This window comes from Rhizophagus irregularis, chromosome 19, assembly GCF_026210795.1.
Source record: "Rhizophagus irregularis chromosome 19, complete sequence".
In the NCBI taxonomy this organism is placed as follows: Eukaryota; Fungi; Glomeromycota; class Glomeromycetes; order Glomerales; family Glomeraceae; genus Rhizophagus; species Rhizophagus irregularis.
This window is the reverse complement of record NC_089447.1, coordinates 1181485-1196687: the sequence shown is the minus strand read 5'-3', so window position 1 is coordinate 1196687 and position 15203 is coordinate 1181485. Positions and strand designations below refer to the sequence as shown.

The window sequence follows — 15203 nt, the reverse complement described above, 5'->3', positions numbered from 1 at the left end:
TTCAGAATTTATATATTTACTGATTATGGAATTAATTATCAAAGCTCCCTAGACCCCCAAGTCTAGGATAAGAAGTCTAAACCCCGATCTAGGTTAAGTTTCTCATAAAAAAATGCGGACGCGGATATCACGTGACAATGTGATGCTAAATATCACCGGATAAACGATTTAGATTTGAGAACATTCACATTGCTGCCACTTTTTTACACCTACCCTAATTTACATATCACCTAAAATAATCCTAGATGCTTTAATGACACCCATATAGGACAATATCGGCCCTATTAATCGAGATATTAGGAAAACATTACCGAAGAATTCACTACTTCGAATTTCTTCTTACACAAACAGCCTATTTTTAGACACTTCCGTAATTCGGATATAGATCAAACAGCCAAGTGAGGATATCTTACAAAAACATTATCCCAAACTTTATCCAAATATCCCAATCCTCCGTTATGCAATTTGACAAATACGAACGAGCCTTTATATCTGATTCTCCATCAATTAATCCTTCAATCCCGCACTGACTTTATTTTTTCATATATCAAAAAGTTCGCTACACAACAAATAGTGATCATTAATTTTAAGACTTCAATTACATTTAGCTTAACCAAATACTTTGGCAAATTCATAATGACGCTTTTAAAGACTGGGAAAAAAGCAAGCATATCACGAAAAAATTATTACAAACAAAACGAACGCGCACACAAACTAATCCTAACATAACGAACATGACCACAGATGCCACATCAAAGACACTTCACTCCATGTTGAATCGTCTATGTTACCTCCACGCTGGTGGTTGGATGTCCTATATTTTTGTGGATTCTTGATTTTATAATTCGAATAATTCTTTTCTTTTTTTTTTAATTTGGATTCTTCTTTTGATTGTCTTTCTCGATAGACAGGCTAAGCCTTTTTAGTAAATAAAGGGCGGGGCGACTCTACGGTATGCTGGGGGTTAAGTGGTAACTTATGTACACCCCTCGTCCATATAATGTTTTTTTTCTCACCTGCGATATGTCGCATCTTCCTTTTTTGGGGCCCGTTAAAGCGGGGTAGAATCACGTGATTTAAAATTATTATGATTTGATAAATTTTTTATAAACTAAAATTAAAGTGAACTTGAAAATCATTAAATAAGTGTATTTCGGCCTGCTCCACAAGTTTACTTAGGGAGAAAAGGTGGAAAAAGAACAATGTTTTTGACTTTACATATGAGCAAACGAATTTTGCTGATCATACCCAAAAAAGGATAGATCAATTTTAACGAAATTGAAAAAGTTGAATAAATCGAAAACGGTGTTCTAAACCTCATTTTGTGCTCTAAGTAAACTTGCAGAACAGGTCAAAATGCACTTAATATATGTTTATTTGGAAGGTTTTATATATAATAAAGAGTTTTATTTAAAAAAAAGAAAAATTTCGAAAGTCACGTGATTCTACCTGCTTTAACGGTCCCCCCTTTTTGGTAATTTTATATATTAATTATGTCGATCATTTGATCACGTGACTTCGTTAAAGATTTCCCATTTTTATAAAAAATCCTGGCGTGAGACCTTAATTTTTGACCGCTCTACATGTTTTCTAAAATCATTTTTGACTTTTATATGTAACATATTATAGGGGTGCGACATAACGCAGGTCAGCAGGTGCGATAAAAAACAAAACCCAAAAATAGAATAAAAATAATGTCTAAAATAGTAACAATTGCATTTATTTATTTAATATATTTATATATATAAGCTGGTTCGTGACCAGCTGTGACCAGCTCAGCTTATGCGGAGCTATGAAGTTCTGATAGTTCTTAAATAATTCTTTAATTCGTGATGCTCTTTATGTGAACCCATTCAATACTAACATATTTTAGTTTTTTAAAATAAATTCTCACATAATTTTTTATTTTTATTTGACGCCACGCCAGACTCCCATTTTCTGCAGATCCTTTGTAGTTGACTCGTGGATCACGAATTAATGTTATTAATATTAGTAAAATTCATAATAAGTATAATACCATTTAATTTATGTTAGTATTTTGTAAATTCATCATCATTTATTCCAATTGGCATAGTTAATCATTAATTCATTAATGGAAGTTATAATCACAATCTCCTCCGTGATTTTTCCCTATCGTAATCTCTAGACGCGTATCGATCTCTGTCTCGATCTCTGTCTCGATCTCTGTCCCAATCTCTGTCCCGATCTCTATCTCGATCTCTACCTCTACCTCGATCTCTATTTAAATCACGATGGCTGTCTCTATAACGTTCTGAATGTCTTTCACGATCTATATGCCTATCTTTTGTGAATACTTCACTTATTCCACCTTTTTGAGCCTTCTTCTCTTTTTCTTCTTCTACGGCTTGCTTTTTACGTGCTAGTGGATCGATAACCACATAATCATTCGGATCATCTCTTCTTTGCATCAAATCTTTACCCTTATGATCTTTTTCAAACACAAGACGATGTGCTAACCATCCCTCATCTGTTTCATCAGTTTTTGATTCTCCAAATGTATCTCGGCATGATAAGCAATTTGGTACCGAGTGAAGAAGACAAGGCTCTGCATCTTCTTCAGTTTTTAATGGTGGCTCAGTCTCAGATGGAACCGCAGCTTCAATTTTTGTTAGAAAAGATTTCAATTTTTCCAACGTCTAAATTTATTAATTAAACATTATTTTTTTTTTTTAGAAAAAAAATTAATGGGAAAATTTTCATATAAAATATTGATCTTACATCAGCTTCTGACCCTTTTTTCCTTTTACCAGAAGCTGCTTTGCCAGAAGATAAATATTTTTGTCTTTCAAGTTGCACAAAAGACTTCTTCGCTTTCTTTTTGGCACGCTCATCCTCTTCTTCATCACGTGATCGATTCAATTTTTTAATGTCTTGTTTAACTTGCTCAATTTCTTGTCGTATAGTTTCCCTATAAGGCATAAACAACCAAACTTATTATTAGGAAAAACTTTTCATCTTTGATATATTATTTGGATTATATTATTTGTGAATTATTAATATCATTGAATTTATGAATAAAAATTTTAAAAAAATCAACCGACGATTTAGATAATTGGGCCGATTTACTTTCTTTCTTTAATTTCATCGATTCTTGTTGCTGTCTAATATTTTCCTTCATTTTTCGGTCGAATTCTTCTGCAGTGTCAGCATTATCATCTAAGTCATCATCACTTTTATTCTTTTTGTTGATATTATTATGCATTTTGTCTTGTAATTTCGATTGTTCAACGTTAGCCTAATATTATAAAATTTACATTTAATCTTAGAATTTGTTAAAACATAATTAAATATATACTTTAATTTTCTTACATTCCCTACTTCAGTTGAGTGGTCACTTTTCTGTATTTCAAACTCCTTGACAGAAACTTCCTTACTTAACCTTGGATCATTTTCCACTAAGTCATGACTGCTCTTTATTTTTAAATTCTGATTGTCTTCAAATTCACTCGCTTCATCCCCAAATGATAACAACGCAACGTTTCTATGTTTTAGGTAAGAAGAAAACATTGAATAAAGTAACAAGGTACGTGCTACGTTCAAATTATTTATTTACTTTTTGAGTTTCTTTTTCCGAGGTTGTTCTTCTTCTCTTTGAGCAATCGCGGCAGCAGCCGCTTCTTGGGCAAGTTTTTCTGCAACTGTAATTCGAGGGATAATGTCATCGAAAGGATTCCAAACCACCTCAGTAGAAGTTATTTTAGGCGGATAAAGTGGTCGTTCATTCTCGTCAATTTCGAGTTCTCCAATTTTCAACACGTTAAATAAAGTTTCACCAACTACTTTCCCAAAAATCGTATGCATATTTTGTAATTCATCGGTTCTATCTAACGTAATGAAAAATTGACTACGATTGTCATTTTTTCCAGCGTTGGCCATCGCCACAAGCCCACGCCGTACAAAACGTAGCCTCGTATGAAATTCGTCAACAAATGGACCTCCGTATATTGATTCACCCCCTAATAATTAATAAGGTATTAAATTAACTGCATAATAAATTTGTTTATTGATGTTGAATGTTACCATGTCCAGTTCCAGTTGGATCTCCGCCTTGTATAATGAAACCGGGGACAACTCTAAAGAATTCAAGATAGTGTAAATCAACTTAAAATTCAAAATTAGGAGCTGAGGGCATACCTGTGAAAAATGGTGTTATCGAAGTAACTCTCTAATGCAAGCTGCACAAAATTCCGACAGGCTTTCGGTGCTTCTTTCGAGAAAAGTTCTATAGCGATATCTCCCGATGTAGTGTGAAGAATGACCTTACCGCTAAAAATTTAAATAAAATAAATATATGTTGGAAAAACAAATTAGTGATAATTTGTTGTATGAAAATTACTTTGTATGTGGTTCTTGAATATATATATTACTCATGCTTGAGAAAATTTAAGATCAAACAAGCTAAACAATTGGCGAGCATATATGTATAATTTGATTAAATCACGTGATATTATCTTGGCTACTGGAATTAGTCCAAATTTCGGCCATGAAATTATACAATTATGAACGGCCATATTTCAAGATCCGAATTTTTTTTTATAAACTGAAAAAAGCCACGTTCATCTTGGTCGAAAAATAACTAAAATGCCATATTATCGACTTAAAGGTAAATGAAATGACTTATTGCCCTGTATTTAATAAGTTTCTAATTACTTTTCATAGATCTTATAAAAGCGATTCGTGCTTGTAAAACTGCCGCTGACGAAAGAGCGGTAATCCAGAAAGAGTCTGCAGCTATTCGTACTAGCTTCAAGGAAGAAAATAATGATGCTCGACATTCTAACGTGGCTAAATTATTATATATTCACATGTTGGGTTATCCAGCACATTTTGGTCAAATAGAATGCTTAAAATTAGTAGCATCAAATAGATTTGCTGATAAGAGATTAGGATACTTGGGAATCATGCTTTTGTTGGATGAAAACCAAGAAGTGTTAACCTTGGTAACGAATTCTTTAAAAAAGTATCCTTTTTGAAAAAAGTCTCTAAATCGACTATGATCATAAGATATTGTTCCTTGAACGCGAAATTGTTTTTACGAATACAGTGATATGAATCACTCTAATATGTACATCGTAGGTTTAGCATTGTGTACATTGGGTAATATATCTTCTCCCGAGATGGCACGTGATTTATGTGCAGAAGTTGAAAAACTCTTAGGTAGTTCAAATGTTTATATTAGGAAGAAGGTATTTTATGATAATCTGCTACTTTTTATATTATTCGATCTGATATTAACTTGCTTTATAATATAAAAGGCGGCATTATGCGCAATGCGTATAATTCGTAAAGTTCCTGAACTTCAAGAAAATTTCTTGTCTAAAGCAAAATCCTTATTGAGTGACAGAAATCATGGAGTTTTGCTTACAGCAACAACTCTTATTACTGAAATGTGCCATAGAAATCCGGATACATTGGTTACATTTCGAAAGGTTATTACATTTCGATAATGGTATTGAAAATGTTTGAAAATTAAACTAACGAATATATAATAGGCGGTTCCATTGTTAGTTCGTCACTTGAAAAGCTTGGTTTCTGCTGGATTCTCGCCGGAACATGATGTAACTGGTGTCACTGATCCATTTTTACAGGTCAAAATATTAAGGTTGATGAGAATTTTGGGTAAAGGTGATGCTGAAGCAAGTGAGGCAATGAATGATATCCTGGCTCAAGTTAGTAAAGAAAAAATATGTTATTTTTAGTAATTGCTATTGCGAAGATCAATAAAAATTTTCTCTTCAAGGTGGCTACGAATACTGAATCGTCAAAAAATGTTGGAAATTCGATTTTGTATGAAACTGTATTAACAATCATGGAGATCCAATCAGAAAGTGGTCTTCGTGTGCTAGCTATAAATATTTTGGGCAAGTTTTTAACAAATAGAGATAACAATATCAGGTATTTACTTCAATTAGATGATTTGATTTTAAATCGATTTAACTAATTTGTAATACCATTTATAGATATGTTGCACTCACAACACTAAATAAAACAGTATCAATAGACACAAATGCTGTTCAACGTCATAGAAATATTATACTTGATTGTTTGAGGGATGGCGATATTTCAATAAGGCGACGCGCACTGGAACTTTCATTTGCGTTAATTAATGAGACTAATGTTAGAGTATTAACGCGAGAATTGCTCGCATTTTTGGAAGTCGCTGATAATGAATTTAAACAGGGAATGACAACAAAGATTTGTTTAGCTGCTGATAGGTACTTACGATAGAATCATTCCTCATTCTTGTCAATTAAATCCTTTAAACTTAATTATACTTTTGTATTGTCTGTTAGATTTGCGCCCAATAAAAGATGGCATATTGACACAGTTTTAAGAGTATTGAAGTTGGTGCGTGAAGTATTATATTTAAGTTTACCTTTTCTTCATATGCTATTCTTATAATATTATGCAATTGGGAATAGGCAGGTAACTATGTACGCGAAGAGATATTATCGAATTTCATCCGACTTATTGCCCAAACAAAGGATTTGAATGCTTATACTGTGCAAAAATTATATGCAGCATTAAAAGCAGATATTTCCCAGGTATAAATAATGATTTATCAATAAAATTGGAAATTTTTCTAATATAAAATATTGCACTTTATAGGAATCCTTGACATTAGCTAGTGTTTGGGTAATTGGTGAATACGGCGATATATTGATAAAAGGCGGTAGTTTTGAGGAGGAAGAATTGGTAAAAGAGGTTGGTTCGTTTATAAAATTGAATATCTTGTAATCACATGCATTTTTACAACTGAAGTAATTTTATTGATTAGGTTACTGAACCGGATGTTGTCGATCTCTTTGAATCTATTTTGGCCGGACCGTATGCTAATCAAGTTACTCGTGAATACGTTCTCACTGCTCTCATGAAATTAACATCACGTTTCACCTCCACGCCAGTCATTCAAAGGATTCAAGCCATACTTGAAAGATATAATACTAGCATCGAAGTAGAAATTCAGCAACGTGCTATCGAATATACTAATTTATTTAAATTTGACAACATTCGTCCAGCTGTTTTGGAAAGAATACCTATACCAGAGAGTAAAGAAGAAACGTCTCGTCCAAGTAAGTTTTCATAATAAATAATTGATCTTTTAAATTGCATTTATTAATAATTTGTTCCTTTTTCGACCTTTTTATAAAGCCGATGATTTTTCTTCTGGTGGTGGTGGTGGTGGTGGTGTAAGTATTATTGTTATTTTTAAATTTTATTAATTTTACTAGATATTCAATTTTATTAAGTTATTCAATCGTTGCTTACACTACAGTCGCTTTTGGACCTTGATGGTGACAGTATCGCAACTGATGTTAAAAAAGTTAATGCTTCTGAAAATTCTCAGAATACAGTGGATATTTTAGCAACTATTTTTGGTAGTGGACCATCAGATACTACTGATAATTTGACGCCATCTCGGTCAAATCCAAAAGATGATATTATGAGTCTTTTCAATACTGGCCCAACAACTACTACTTCACCTAATTTAATAGAAAACACGCCATCTGCAAATCCTTTGGATGATTTAATAACAACTTCACTACCTTCAACAAATGAGAATCTTCTTGGTTTATCTTCTATTAAACAAATCGCCCCGTCTCAAAATACACAAACAGTAAACCCTTTAGATAGTCTAATGGATTTGGGTTCGACTAAACTATCAACAGCTATATCTCCACCAACAGAGACGAACGCTCCAGGTATCTTAATTTCACAACTTCACTTAATAATAATCTAAATAAATCTAACATAAAGACACTATTTATAGAACAATTTGTAGCATATAATAAAAATGGATTTAAAATCGGTCTTTCACCTTTCAAGGATCAAAATAATCCTAATATTCTTAACATTAATGTTACTTTCCATAATGTTGGAGTTGGATCGGATGTGCAAAATCTATTATTTCAAGCTGCAGTTCCAAAGGTAGATATGATATCATTTGTATATAATATACATAAACAATTTTGTCTAATATATTTATTTTATCATAGACACAGAGATTACAAATGCAACCACCGTCTTCGACAACTATTGCACCCGGTGCTATTGTAACGCAAACAATTCGTGTTGCTAACCCACAAAGGGTATATATTGTTTATTATTCTATTTAGAATTAATCAAATAAATTAATTTACGTCTATTTGTTAGGTGAATGTTCGGTTAAAATTAAGAATTGTGTACGATACTTCAGCAGGAGGTAAAGTAGACGATATTGCCGAATTCAGTGGATTCCCTCAAGACTTTTGGTAAAATATTTAAAAAATAAAAGAGCCATTTTAAATTATTATTAGTGGTTTTGTATTTTACTTGTATTATTTATAAGAATTAGAGCAAAGCCTTTTTGTTAGCTTAAAGATAGCTATGAGAAAGAAATTTTGGGATGAAATCATGATTTTAATTAACTTAATAAGGTAATAAATAATAATTATAAAATCCTATATACTGAAAAATATATACAATTTATATTATTCTAAAAACATTCTGGAGAATAATATTTTAGGAGTGTCATTCCTTACTACATATAAATATATTGCTATGCTTTTATGGAAATATTCTACAATTGTGCTAGTAACAATAAAGTTTTCTAATTATACCTTATTGATCATCTATATCGCAAATTAACTATTATTATAAAAATTATTAATATAACAATTAAGAAATATAACCTTCTTCAAAATTTAAATTTTCATCATTTTCAATAGGTAAAATTTTGTTTGAAGAACTTTTGATAGAAGTTCTACTATCGCTCTTTGTATGGTGATAATTTTTATGAGCTATATCATCCTGTGATTGATAAGTTTTATTAGTTGAAGAAGAAATTCTCCTGCTCATTGACACACTTCCACCACCTTGATTTGATGCCGAAAATGTTCTTTGATGAATTATTGGATTATTTGTATTAATATTATTATGTTGAATTGATTGCTGTCTATTATGTGATGGCGTAGAATGTCTACCATATGTTGTTGAAGAAATTGATTGTTGTTTACTATGTGTTGAAGTTATTGATTGTTGTCTACTATGCGTCGTGGATAATGATACTGAAGATTGACGTCTTTTCTTTGGACTATGTAATGTTTGTTGTTGAGGTAGTTTGTTGTTACTGAGTTTTGGAAGTCCTGCAATTTCACGGATAAAGCTAACTTGATTAAGAATCAATTTCCAAAGAATAATCCATGCTATTTCGTAATTTTGAGAAATGCAGCAAATTAATTTATTTATTTCGCTAAAGCAAATCGAGAATTAGGGTAAATCATACCTAAAGCAATAAGAGCAACCACTATTACAAGATAAAGGAAAATATTAGCCAAGACTTTCAAAGTATTGACTATGTAGATCAACATATTTATAATTTGCGAACAAGTTAAAATGAAAATGTGAACTATCAGAATTATATATATATAATAAAAAAGAAGACTTACAAATCAAAGTAAGATTTAACCCAAAAAAGGAAGTTATATAATTTGTCAACCACGTTTTACCTAGTCGAAGTTAGTTTTTTATCGCCCAATTAGATTTACTCTGATAATCAAGCAGACACGCTATGAAAATGCCGATCGAAACATACTTTCTTTTTCACGTACGTAATTATTTTTCACGTAATTAAGATGTCAGACAACGAAATTGACACTGAAGAAACGCTTCCCGTTTTACCTTCTAAAAATAAAGGCAAAGGTAAAGCGTTTCCGACAAAACACGACAAAGAGCACTTACCATGGTATTTTAGATTTGTTATATATTTACCTGTAAGTGCAATTAATATATTGATTTGAATGCGTTATTTAAATTAGGGTGGAAAAATACCGACCACATACTTTATCGGATCTTATATCACTCGAGTATATTACTTCAACGCGTAAGTTGTATGATTTATAGCGAATTTAATTATTATACGTTCACATTAATATTTGTTATATTTAGTCGATAAATTCATCAAAGAAAGACAATTTCCTCATTTACTATTTTACGGTCCTCCTGGTACTGGGAAAACTTCAACAATATTAGCTTGCGCCAAAAAATTATTTGGTAAAGACTGGAATGCCAGTGTTATGGAAGTAAGTAGCTATATTATAAATTATTAAATTACAATAAATATTAATTAAATTATTTTTTCAAGTTAAACGCATCTGATGAAAGAGGTATAGATATGGTTCGAGAGGATATTAAAGGATTTGCTTCTACACGTAAATTATTTAGGTATTAAGTAATAAATAAAATTTTTTTTTAAAATGTTTTTACAGTTTATATAATGATTAATTTCTAAATTAAATGATTTTTAACCAAAGTACTGGTAGCGAATTTAAATTAGTTATTCTGGATGAAGCTGATGGATTGACGAACATAGCGCAAAATGCGTTGAGAAGGAGTTTGTTTTAGCTTATTATGTTTATCATCCGTTATAAAAACAATTAATTTATTTGTTCATTCGTTCATTCATTTTCTAAAAAAAAAGTTGTAGAAGACTATGCGAAAAATGTTCGGTTTTGTTTTATTTGTAACAACGTTCAACGATTAAATCCAGCATTGCAATCGCGTTGTACAAGATTCAGATTTAGACCATTGAAACAAGATCAAATTAGATCACGTATTGAAGAAATTGCAATGGCTGAAAAGTAATATATTTAAACGAATTATTTCTTGGTTTTTTTTTGCATTGGCTGAGTCCAATCTTTATATTCTTGCTTTTTAGTGTGAACATCACTGAAAATGGAATTCAAGCCCTGTTGAAACTGTGTGGAGGTGATATGCGAAGAGTGTTAAATATTCTTCAGGTAATTTTCAATTCAATTATATTATTTCTATTAAAATTAATTTTTTATAAAATTTTCATTTTGATTGAGTAGTCATGTTCTTCACGCGATGTTATTGATGAAACTGTGATATACAATTGCACGGGGTACCCTCATCCAAATGATATGGAAAGTATTATGAATTCTCTAGCAAATGATGAATTTAGTACAGCATATTCAAGTAGGTAATTGAAAGATATTAGATATGTTAAATGAATCATTTCCTTTAACTTTTTTCTCATTTATATATAGAGATTAAGATATTTATGGAAAATTTAAGTATGTCTTTGAATGATATTATAACGGAAGTGGTTAATTATTTTAAAATTTATGAGTTCCCCCTTTCTGGTGAAGCATTGGCTTATTTCTTTAAAAATCTACGATCAATTGAGTGGGTATTTTTTACAACATCTTGTTTTTTTTGAATTTAAATTGTTAACAAAAGTATTTAATTATATATATATACAAAATAGACATAATCTTAATACAGGTGGAAATAGTACTATCCAATTAGCAGCACTCATAGGAGCTTATAAAAACGCATTGAAGAAAGCAGACAAATAATTTTCATAAAAATTTAAACGCTTTAATGTATAAGTGATAAATATACGATTTATAGTTAATGACTTGTTCAATGATAATAATATACAATTTGTTAAGATTCTAAGATTCTAAGATTCTCTATAATCATTCTTTAAGTTATTAATGCTTAAGAAATTTTAGTTAATCTTTCATCTCTTTTATATAAACCACTTTCTAAAATTTTAAAATTATTCTTTTTTTCTTCATCCCAATAATTTTTAAAATGTTTAAGATCCTTATGACTTATTCTAATTTTTAAATGAAGATGTTCAATATTTCTTGCGTTACCATGATTTAAAGTCATTCTAAGAAATCTAACATTTTTCCACTTAGCATTTGAAAGTCGAGTTTCTTGTTCAATAGTTTGCATGGCTAATAAAAACATTGAAAAGATTTCTTGATCATTACATTCAGATAAACGTTCTATGTGACGTTTTGGCGTAATAATAAACATTGGTCTTGCTTTTGCATCTATCCATAAATTATGATGAACAGAAACCTCTTCTCTTGTTGTTGTCGGGTATGGTAATCTTGAAATTCTGTTTGTTTCTGAATTTGAATCACATGATAAACAGTTTAATGTTTTATAGGGTGAGTGTCGTGTAGGGTCTGATGGAATTATTATAACATAAAATCTTTGATCTTGGTCTTCTTGAAGATAAAAACTGAAATCCAATATTTTTTTTTCTTGTTCAATATTTGTAGTTAAATCTCTAAAAAATTTTACGACACGATTAAATATTACTCCATCATCATTTGTAGGAGTATAATCTACTCCTCCAACAAAATCGATTAAATTAAAAGGTGTATCCGGTCTAAAAATAAGTTCTGTTTTTTGTTGTAAAGAATCTTGATATAATAATCTTTTTTTGTTATCTTGATGATAATGTTGTTTCTGTAGACAATTTAGTGAAGGATTATGTTGTAAATGATTGTTATAATGATTATAGCGATTATTATTATTTCCTTTTCGATATTTGTTGTCCGTGTATTTTTTGTTCTTATTTCTGTCCTCGTGAAGTCGATGCGCAAATGTTGAAGCAACGATAGTGGAACTTACTATTTGATATTGTTTATTAGTTGACTCAATAGGTGACTGAATCGGTTGATTAATATTATTGCTATTTCTATTATCTTTATCTTCATTATCTTCCATTTTCTTTTTCGTTTTTACGAAGGATAAAAGAAATTGATTTTCCGAACATCTTTACATATATAATATTTAAATTTAACCAATCGGAAAAACTTTCACGGACCCCTTTTTTTTGTCATGTTCGAAGTTTTATTTAAATTCAAAAAAAAAACATTTTTTTACATTTTTAACGGATTGATTGATATATTACTAAAAATTTTTTTTTTTGCCAATATTCTTTTGTAAATAATGATGCAAAAGAAAAAAACAAACAAATAAATAAATGATGAAAACTACACTGTAATAAATATGACAAAAAATTGATTTAAGGGAAAAAAAATAAATATGTAGAAAAAGGGGGAAAAGGAAAAATATACACATTAAAAGAATTCTTTTGAAAAAACTAAAATTATTTTGGTTGCTCAAAAAGAATTGAGAATTGAATAAATATTATAATATTTATATAATAAACTAATTAAAAAATTATTTTTTTTTTGTAAATATTAATAAAGAGAAACCAATTTATATTCATTGTCATACATGTCTTATAAGACCTTGTTGCTCGTCATGTTGAGGTAAACTTAAATAATTCATATTTTCATCATCATCGTTTTCCCAAAATCTGCCATACCATATAAGATAAAATTCTTTTCTTTTTAAAGATAATAAAAGAACCGGTAACAATATTGAAGGCACAAGATATAATAAAGCAGGTTGTCCCATTTGTGTCAATAACATTGCAATAAAAGTCATTTCTAACCCAATAAAATAACCAATTAACCCCGTAAAATGATATGTCCATAATGATGGTAATGATGAAACTGATCTATGCCATAAATTATTTTTTCTCCAATTTGTTGAATGATTAAAAGCAAAACTATTATTTTCAAAATAATAATTATTTTCTTCTCCTCCGTCAAAAATTATTTCAGTTCTTTCTCCTTCAACACTATCCACTATAACCATAGGTGTAGGTATATTAAGAGGCATTGGGCTTTGAGGCACTAAAGATATCCAGTGTGCTTTTAACCTCACGTCAACTTCTCTTAACAAAGTTAAAAACATTCCAGGTAAAATAATATCGCCAAATCCTAACATAGCATATCCATATGAAGGATCATCTCTAAGCGGAATTCTAAATACCATTGGCACTTGTTCATGCACTGTCAATCCGGAACCTGTTGCTGCGGATTCCATGACCGATTTGCCATTTGATGTGAAATTTGGCGAAATGAAAACCCAAAATATATCATAAAAAAAAGCGGAAAGAAGTAGAATCGATGATATCTAAAAAAATTTTACATATTTGTTAGTAAAATAAATGCAATATTGCATAAAGCAAATATAAAATGGAAATGGTAAACTTTTACCTGTAAATCCGGTAATTTGAGAACTTTTAACATCAAAGCTATTACGAAACCTAAATGATTTATCAAAAAAATATTAAATTTCCAGAATTTGCATATAAACAAATGATCAACATAAAATCGCTCTACCTCCTAAAAAATTTTGTAATATCCATGCTTCGCTATAACAATTAAATAAGTTTAATACAAATTTGACATACGAGATAACTTGAAATGGCCTCTATATGGATTCATACCTGCTATTTCTTATAAGCACCCACCAAATCACTATGCCACCTGCCAGCAGGGTTTCTAAAAAGCCACCTGAAAGTGGCAAGGCGAGTTTTCTAGAAACGGCTACAAGAACACTCTGTAATCCAAAAAACCCACCAAGCCCAAAAGATACAAGACTAAAATATACTATAAAAATAAAAGATTGTTAGAGACACATTATACACACTAGCATAACCCGAAAATTTATTTACCGATTGCATTCGGAAACAAGAACATGCTGAGAAGACCTAAACTTGCTATTCCACCAAAACCGATCGCATGTTTTGCTGTTAAATGTATTACATTTCCTGACTCTTGATCCTTTTCTCGAGCTTCTGGTTTTTTCCAAGGGTCAGCGGCATAATAAGAAGCTAACGATATTATTATGATTGAGAGGAGTGTTAGTGATGCAAGAGGTTTCGAGATAAGAACTTGGATGAGGATGAGGAATGTTGTATGAAATTCGGCCATATTTATATATATTATTATATTGTATTTTTGACTATTTTTTAAAAGAAAATAAAACGGAAAATAATAGATTTGGGGAGGTTAGAATCGATATAAATAAAAAGGAAGGAAAAAGAGGTCTCTTGGACTTCTATAATTATTTGTTAAAAAGTGTTTTCCAAAGAACACCTTTGGAACTTTTTCAGTATAACTCTCTTCTTTTGGATTTCTACTCTAAAAAAGATGAGTTTTTTATTCTCGCCGTTGTTTTTGTAGCTTTTATCATAACTATTACCAAAAATCTAATGATACATTTGATGAAACCAATGTATCATGGTACAATGCTACTCTAAATTACTTTTTATACTAAATTCAATGTCTCACGCTGCTTTACCTAATTAAATTTACCACAGAATTAAAGCTACACAAAACGGGCTTTTCATAACCTTTTCCGTCATAAAAATCATGTGCTCATTTATTTCTATGAAAAATTCAAAAAAAATTGATCCAGCATTTTTGGAATATACTACATTTGCTTTGCGCCGTTCCGACCAGCACTTAAAATTGCCCTAGTATAAAAAAAGTAAAAATATTCTTGCGAATTCG

The 15203-nt window shown here is 30.5% G+C and overlaps 6 protein-coding genes across 6 annotated transcripts; 2 read left to right on the top strand and 4 right to left on the bottom strand.

The window, feature by feature from the left end:
* Positions 1 to 1696: 1696 nt before the first annotated feature.
* On the bottom strand, positions 1697 to 4416 carry OCT59_010794 (uncharacterized protein). The gene is made up of 8 exons (XM_025331911.2): positions 4358 to 4416; positions 4156 to 4287; positions 4042 to 4094; positions 3575 to 3977; positions 3331 to 3502; positions 3063 to 3256; positions 2740 to 2929; positions 1697 to 2657 (listed from the first exon to the last, which is right to left on the bottom strand). The coding sequence occupies exons 1-8, from the start codon at positions 4390 to 4392 to the stop codon at positions 2106 to 2108; spliced, it is 1731 nt and encodes a 576-aa protein (XP_025180405.1). The 5' UTR covers positions 4393 to 4416; the 3' UTR covers positions 1697 to 2105.
* A 186-nt stretch (positions 4417 to 4602) lies between these two features.
* OCT59_010793 (uncharacterized protein) lies at positions 4603 to 8635 on the top strand (the record flags this gene model as incomplete). The annotated part of the gene is made up of 16 exons (XM_025310642.2): positions 4603 to 4624; positions 4681 to 4981; positions 5066 to 5207; positions 5277 to 5450; positions 5514 to 5690; positions 5762 to 5916; positions 5982 to 6236; positions 6315 to 6369; positions 6444 to 6566; positions 6631 to 6726; positions 6800 to 7094; positions 7174 to 7211; positions 7298 to 7724; positions 7793 to 7950; positions 8019 to 8111; positions 8176 to 8635. The coding sequence occupies 16 exons, from the start codon at positions 4603 to 4605 to the stop codon at positions 8275 to 8277; spliced, it is 2613 nt and encodes an 870-aa protein (XP_025180406.1). The 3' UTR covers positions 8278 to 8635.
* On the bottom strand, positions 8306 to 9393 carry OCT59_010792 (uncharacterized protein). The gene is made up of 2 exons (XM_025316484.2): positions 9287 to 9393; positions 8306 to 9206 (listed from the first exon to the last, which is right to left on the bottom strand). Exons 1-2 carry the CDS (start codon positions 9369 to 9371, stop codon positions 8680 to 8682), a joined length of 612 nt encoding a protein of 203 aa, XP_025180407.1. The 5' UTR covers positions 9372 to 9393; the 3' UTR covers positions 8306 to 8679.
* A 212-nt stretch (positions 9394 to 9605) lies between these two features.
* On the top strand, positions 9606 to 11583 carry OCT59_010791 (uncharacterized protein). The gene is made up of 10 exons (XM_025309239.2): positions 9606 to 9745; positions 9819 to 9883; positions 9949 to 10082; positions 10145 to 10224; positions 10314 to 10393; positions 10481 to 10640; positions 10718 to 10799; positions 10872 to 10998; positions 11070 to 11208; positions 11291 to 11583. The coding sequence occupies exons 1-10, from the start codon at positions 9636 to 9638 to the stop codon at positions 11379 to 11381; spliced, it is 1068 nt and encodes a 355-aa protein (XP_025180408.1). The 5' UTR covers positions 9606 to 9635; the 3' UTR covers positions 11382 to 11583.
* OCT59_010790 (uncharacterized protein) lies at positions 11407 to 12580 on the bottom strand. Its single transcript, XM_025316485.2, has one exon. It carries the CDS (start codon positions 12553 to 12555, stop codon positions 11527 to 11529), a length of 1029 nt encoding a protein of 342 aa, XP_025180409.1. The 5' UTR covers positions 12556 to 12580; the 3' UTR covers positions 11407 to 11526.
* Positions 12581 to 12649: 69 nt separating this feature from the next.
* OCT59_010789 (uncharacterized protein) lies at positions 12650 to 14930 on the bottom strand. The gene is made up of 5 exons (XM_025316487.2): positions 14363 to 14930; positions 14135 to 14297; positions 14028 to 14059; positions 13902 to 13951; positions 12650 to 13818 (listed from the first exon to the last, which is right to left on the bottom strand). The coding sequence occupies exons 1-5, from the start codon at positions 14619 to 14621 to the stop codon at positions 13066 to 13068; spliced, it is 1257 nt and encodes a 418-aa protein (XP_025180411.1). The 5' UTR covers positions 14622 to 14930; the 3' UTR covers positions 12650 to 13065.
* Between the last annotated feature and the right edge of the window lie 273 nt (positions 14931 to 15203).

What these genes read in the sequence shown, in the direction of transcription:
- OCT59_010794 (XM_025331911.2), bottom strand. Translation starts at nt 4,392, where the DNA reads ATGAGTAATATATATATTCAAGAACCACATACAAA. An exon ending in ACTCAACTGAAGTAGGGAAT is followed by an intron (nt 3,257 to 3,330) that starts GTAAGAAAATTA and finishes TTATAATATTAG; the next exon opens with GCTAACGTTGAACAATCGAA. An exon ending in AAAAAGGGTCAGAAGCTGAT is followed by an intron (nt 2,658 to 2,739) that starts GTAAGATCAATA and finishes TAATAAATTTAG; the next exon opens with ACGTTGGAAAAATTGAAATC.
- OCT59_010792 (XM_025316484.2), bottom strand. Translation starts at nt 9,371, where the DNA reads ATGTTGATCTACATAGTCAATACTTTGAAAGTCTTGGCTAATATTTTC. An exon ending in GGTTGCTCTTATTGCTTTAG is followed by an intron (nt 9,207 to 9,286) that starts GTATGATTTACC and finishes ATTACGAAATAG; the next exon opens with CATGGATTATTCTTTGGAAA.
- OCT59_010791 (XM_025309239.2), top strand. Translation starts at nt 9,636, where the DNA reads ATGTCAGACAACGAAATTGACACTGAAGAAACGCTTCCCGTTTTACCT. An exon ending in GGAATGCCAGTGTTATGGAA is followed by an intron (nt 10,083 to 10,144) that starts GTAAGTAGCTAT and finishes TATTTTTTCAAG; the next exon opens with TTAAACGCATCTGATGAAAG. An exon ending in ATTTAGTACAGCATATTCAA is followed by an intron (nt 10,999 to 11,069) that starts GTAGGTAATTGA and finishes ATTTATATATAG; the next exon opens with AGATTAAGATATTTATGGAA.
- OCT59_010790 (XM_025316485.2), bottom strand. Translation starts at nt 12,555, where the DNA reads ATGGAAGATAATGAAGATAAAGATAATAGAAATAGCAATAATATTAAT.
- OCT59_010789 (XM_025316487.2), bottom strand. Translation starts at nt 14,621, where the DNA reads ATGGCCGAATTTCATACAACATTCCTCATCCTCATCCAAGTTCTTATC. An exon ending in CTTGTTTCCGAATGCAATCG is followed by an intron (nt 14,298 to 14,362) that starts GTAAATAAATTT and finishes TTATTTTTATAG; the next exon opens with TATATTTTAGTCTTGTATCT. An exon ending in TCAAATTACCGGATTTACAG is followed by an intron (nt 13,819 to 13,901) that starts GTAAAAGTTTAC and finishes AAATTTTTTTAG; the next exon opens with ATATCATCGATTCTACTTCT.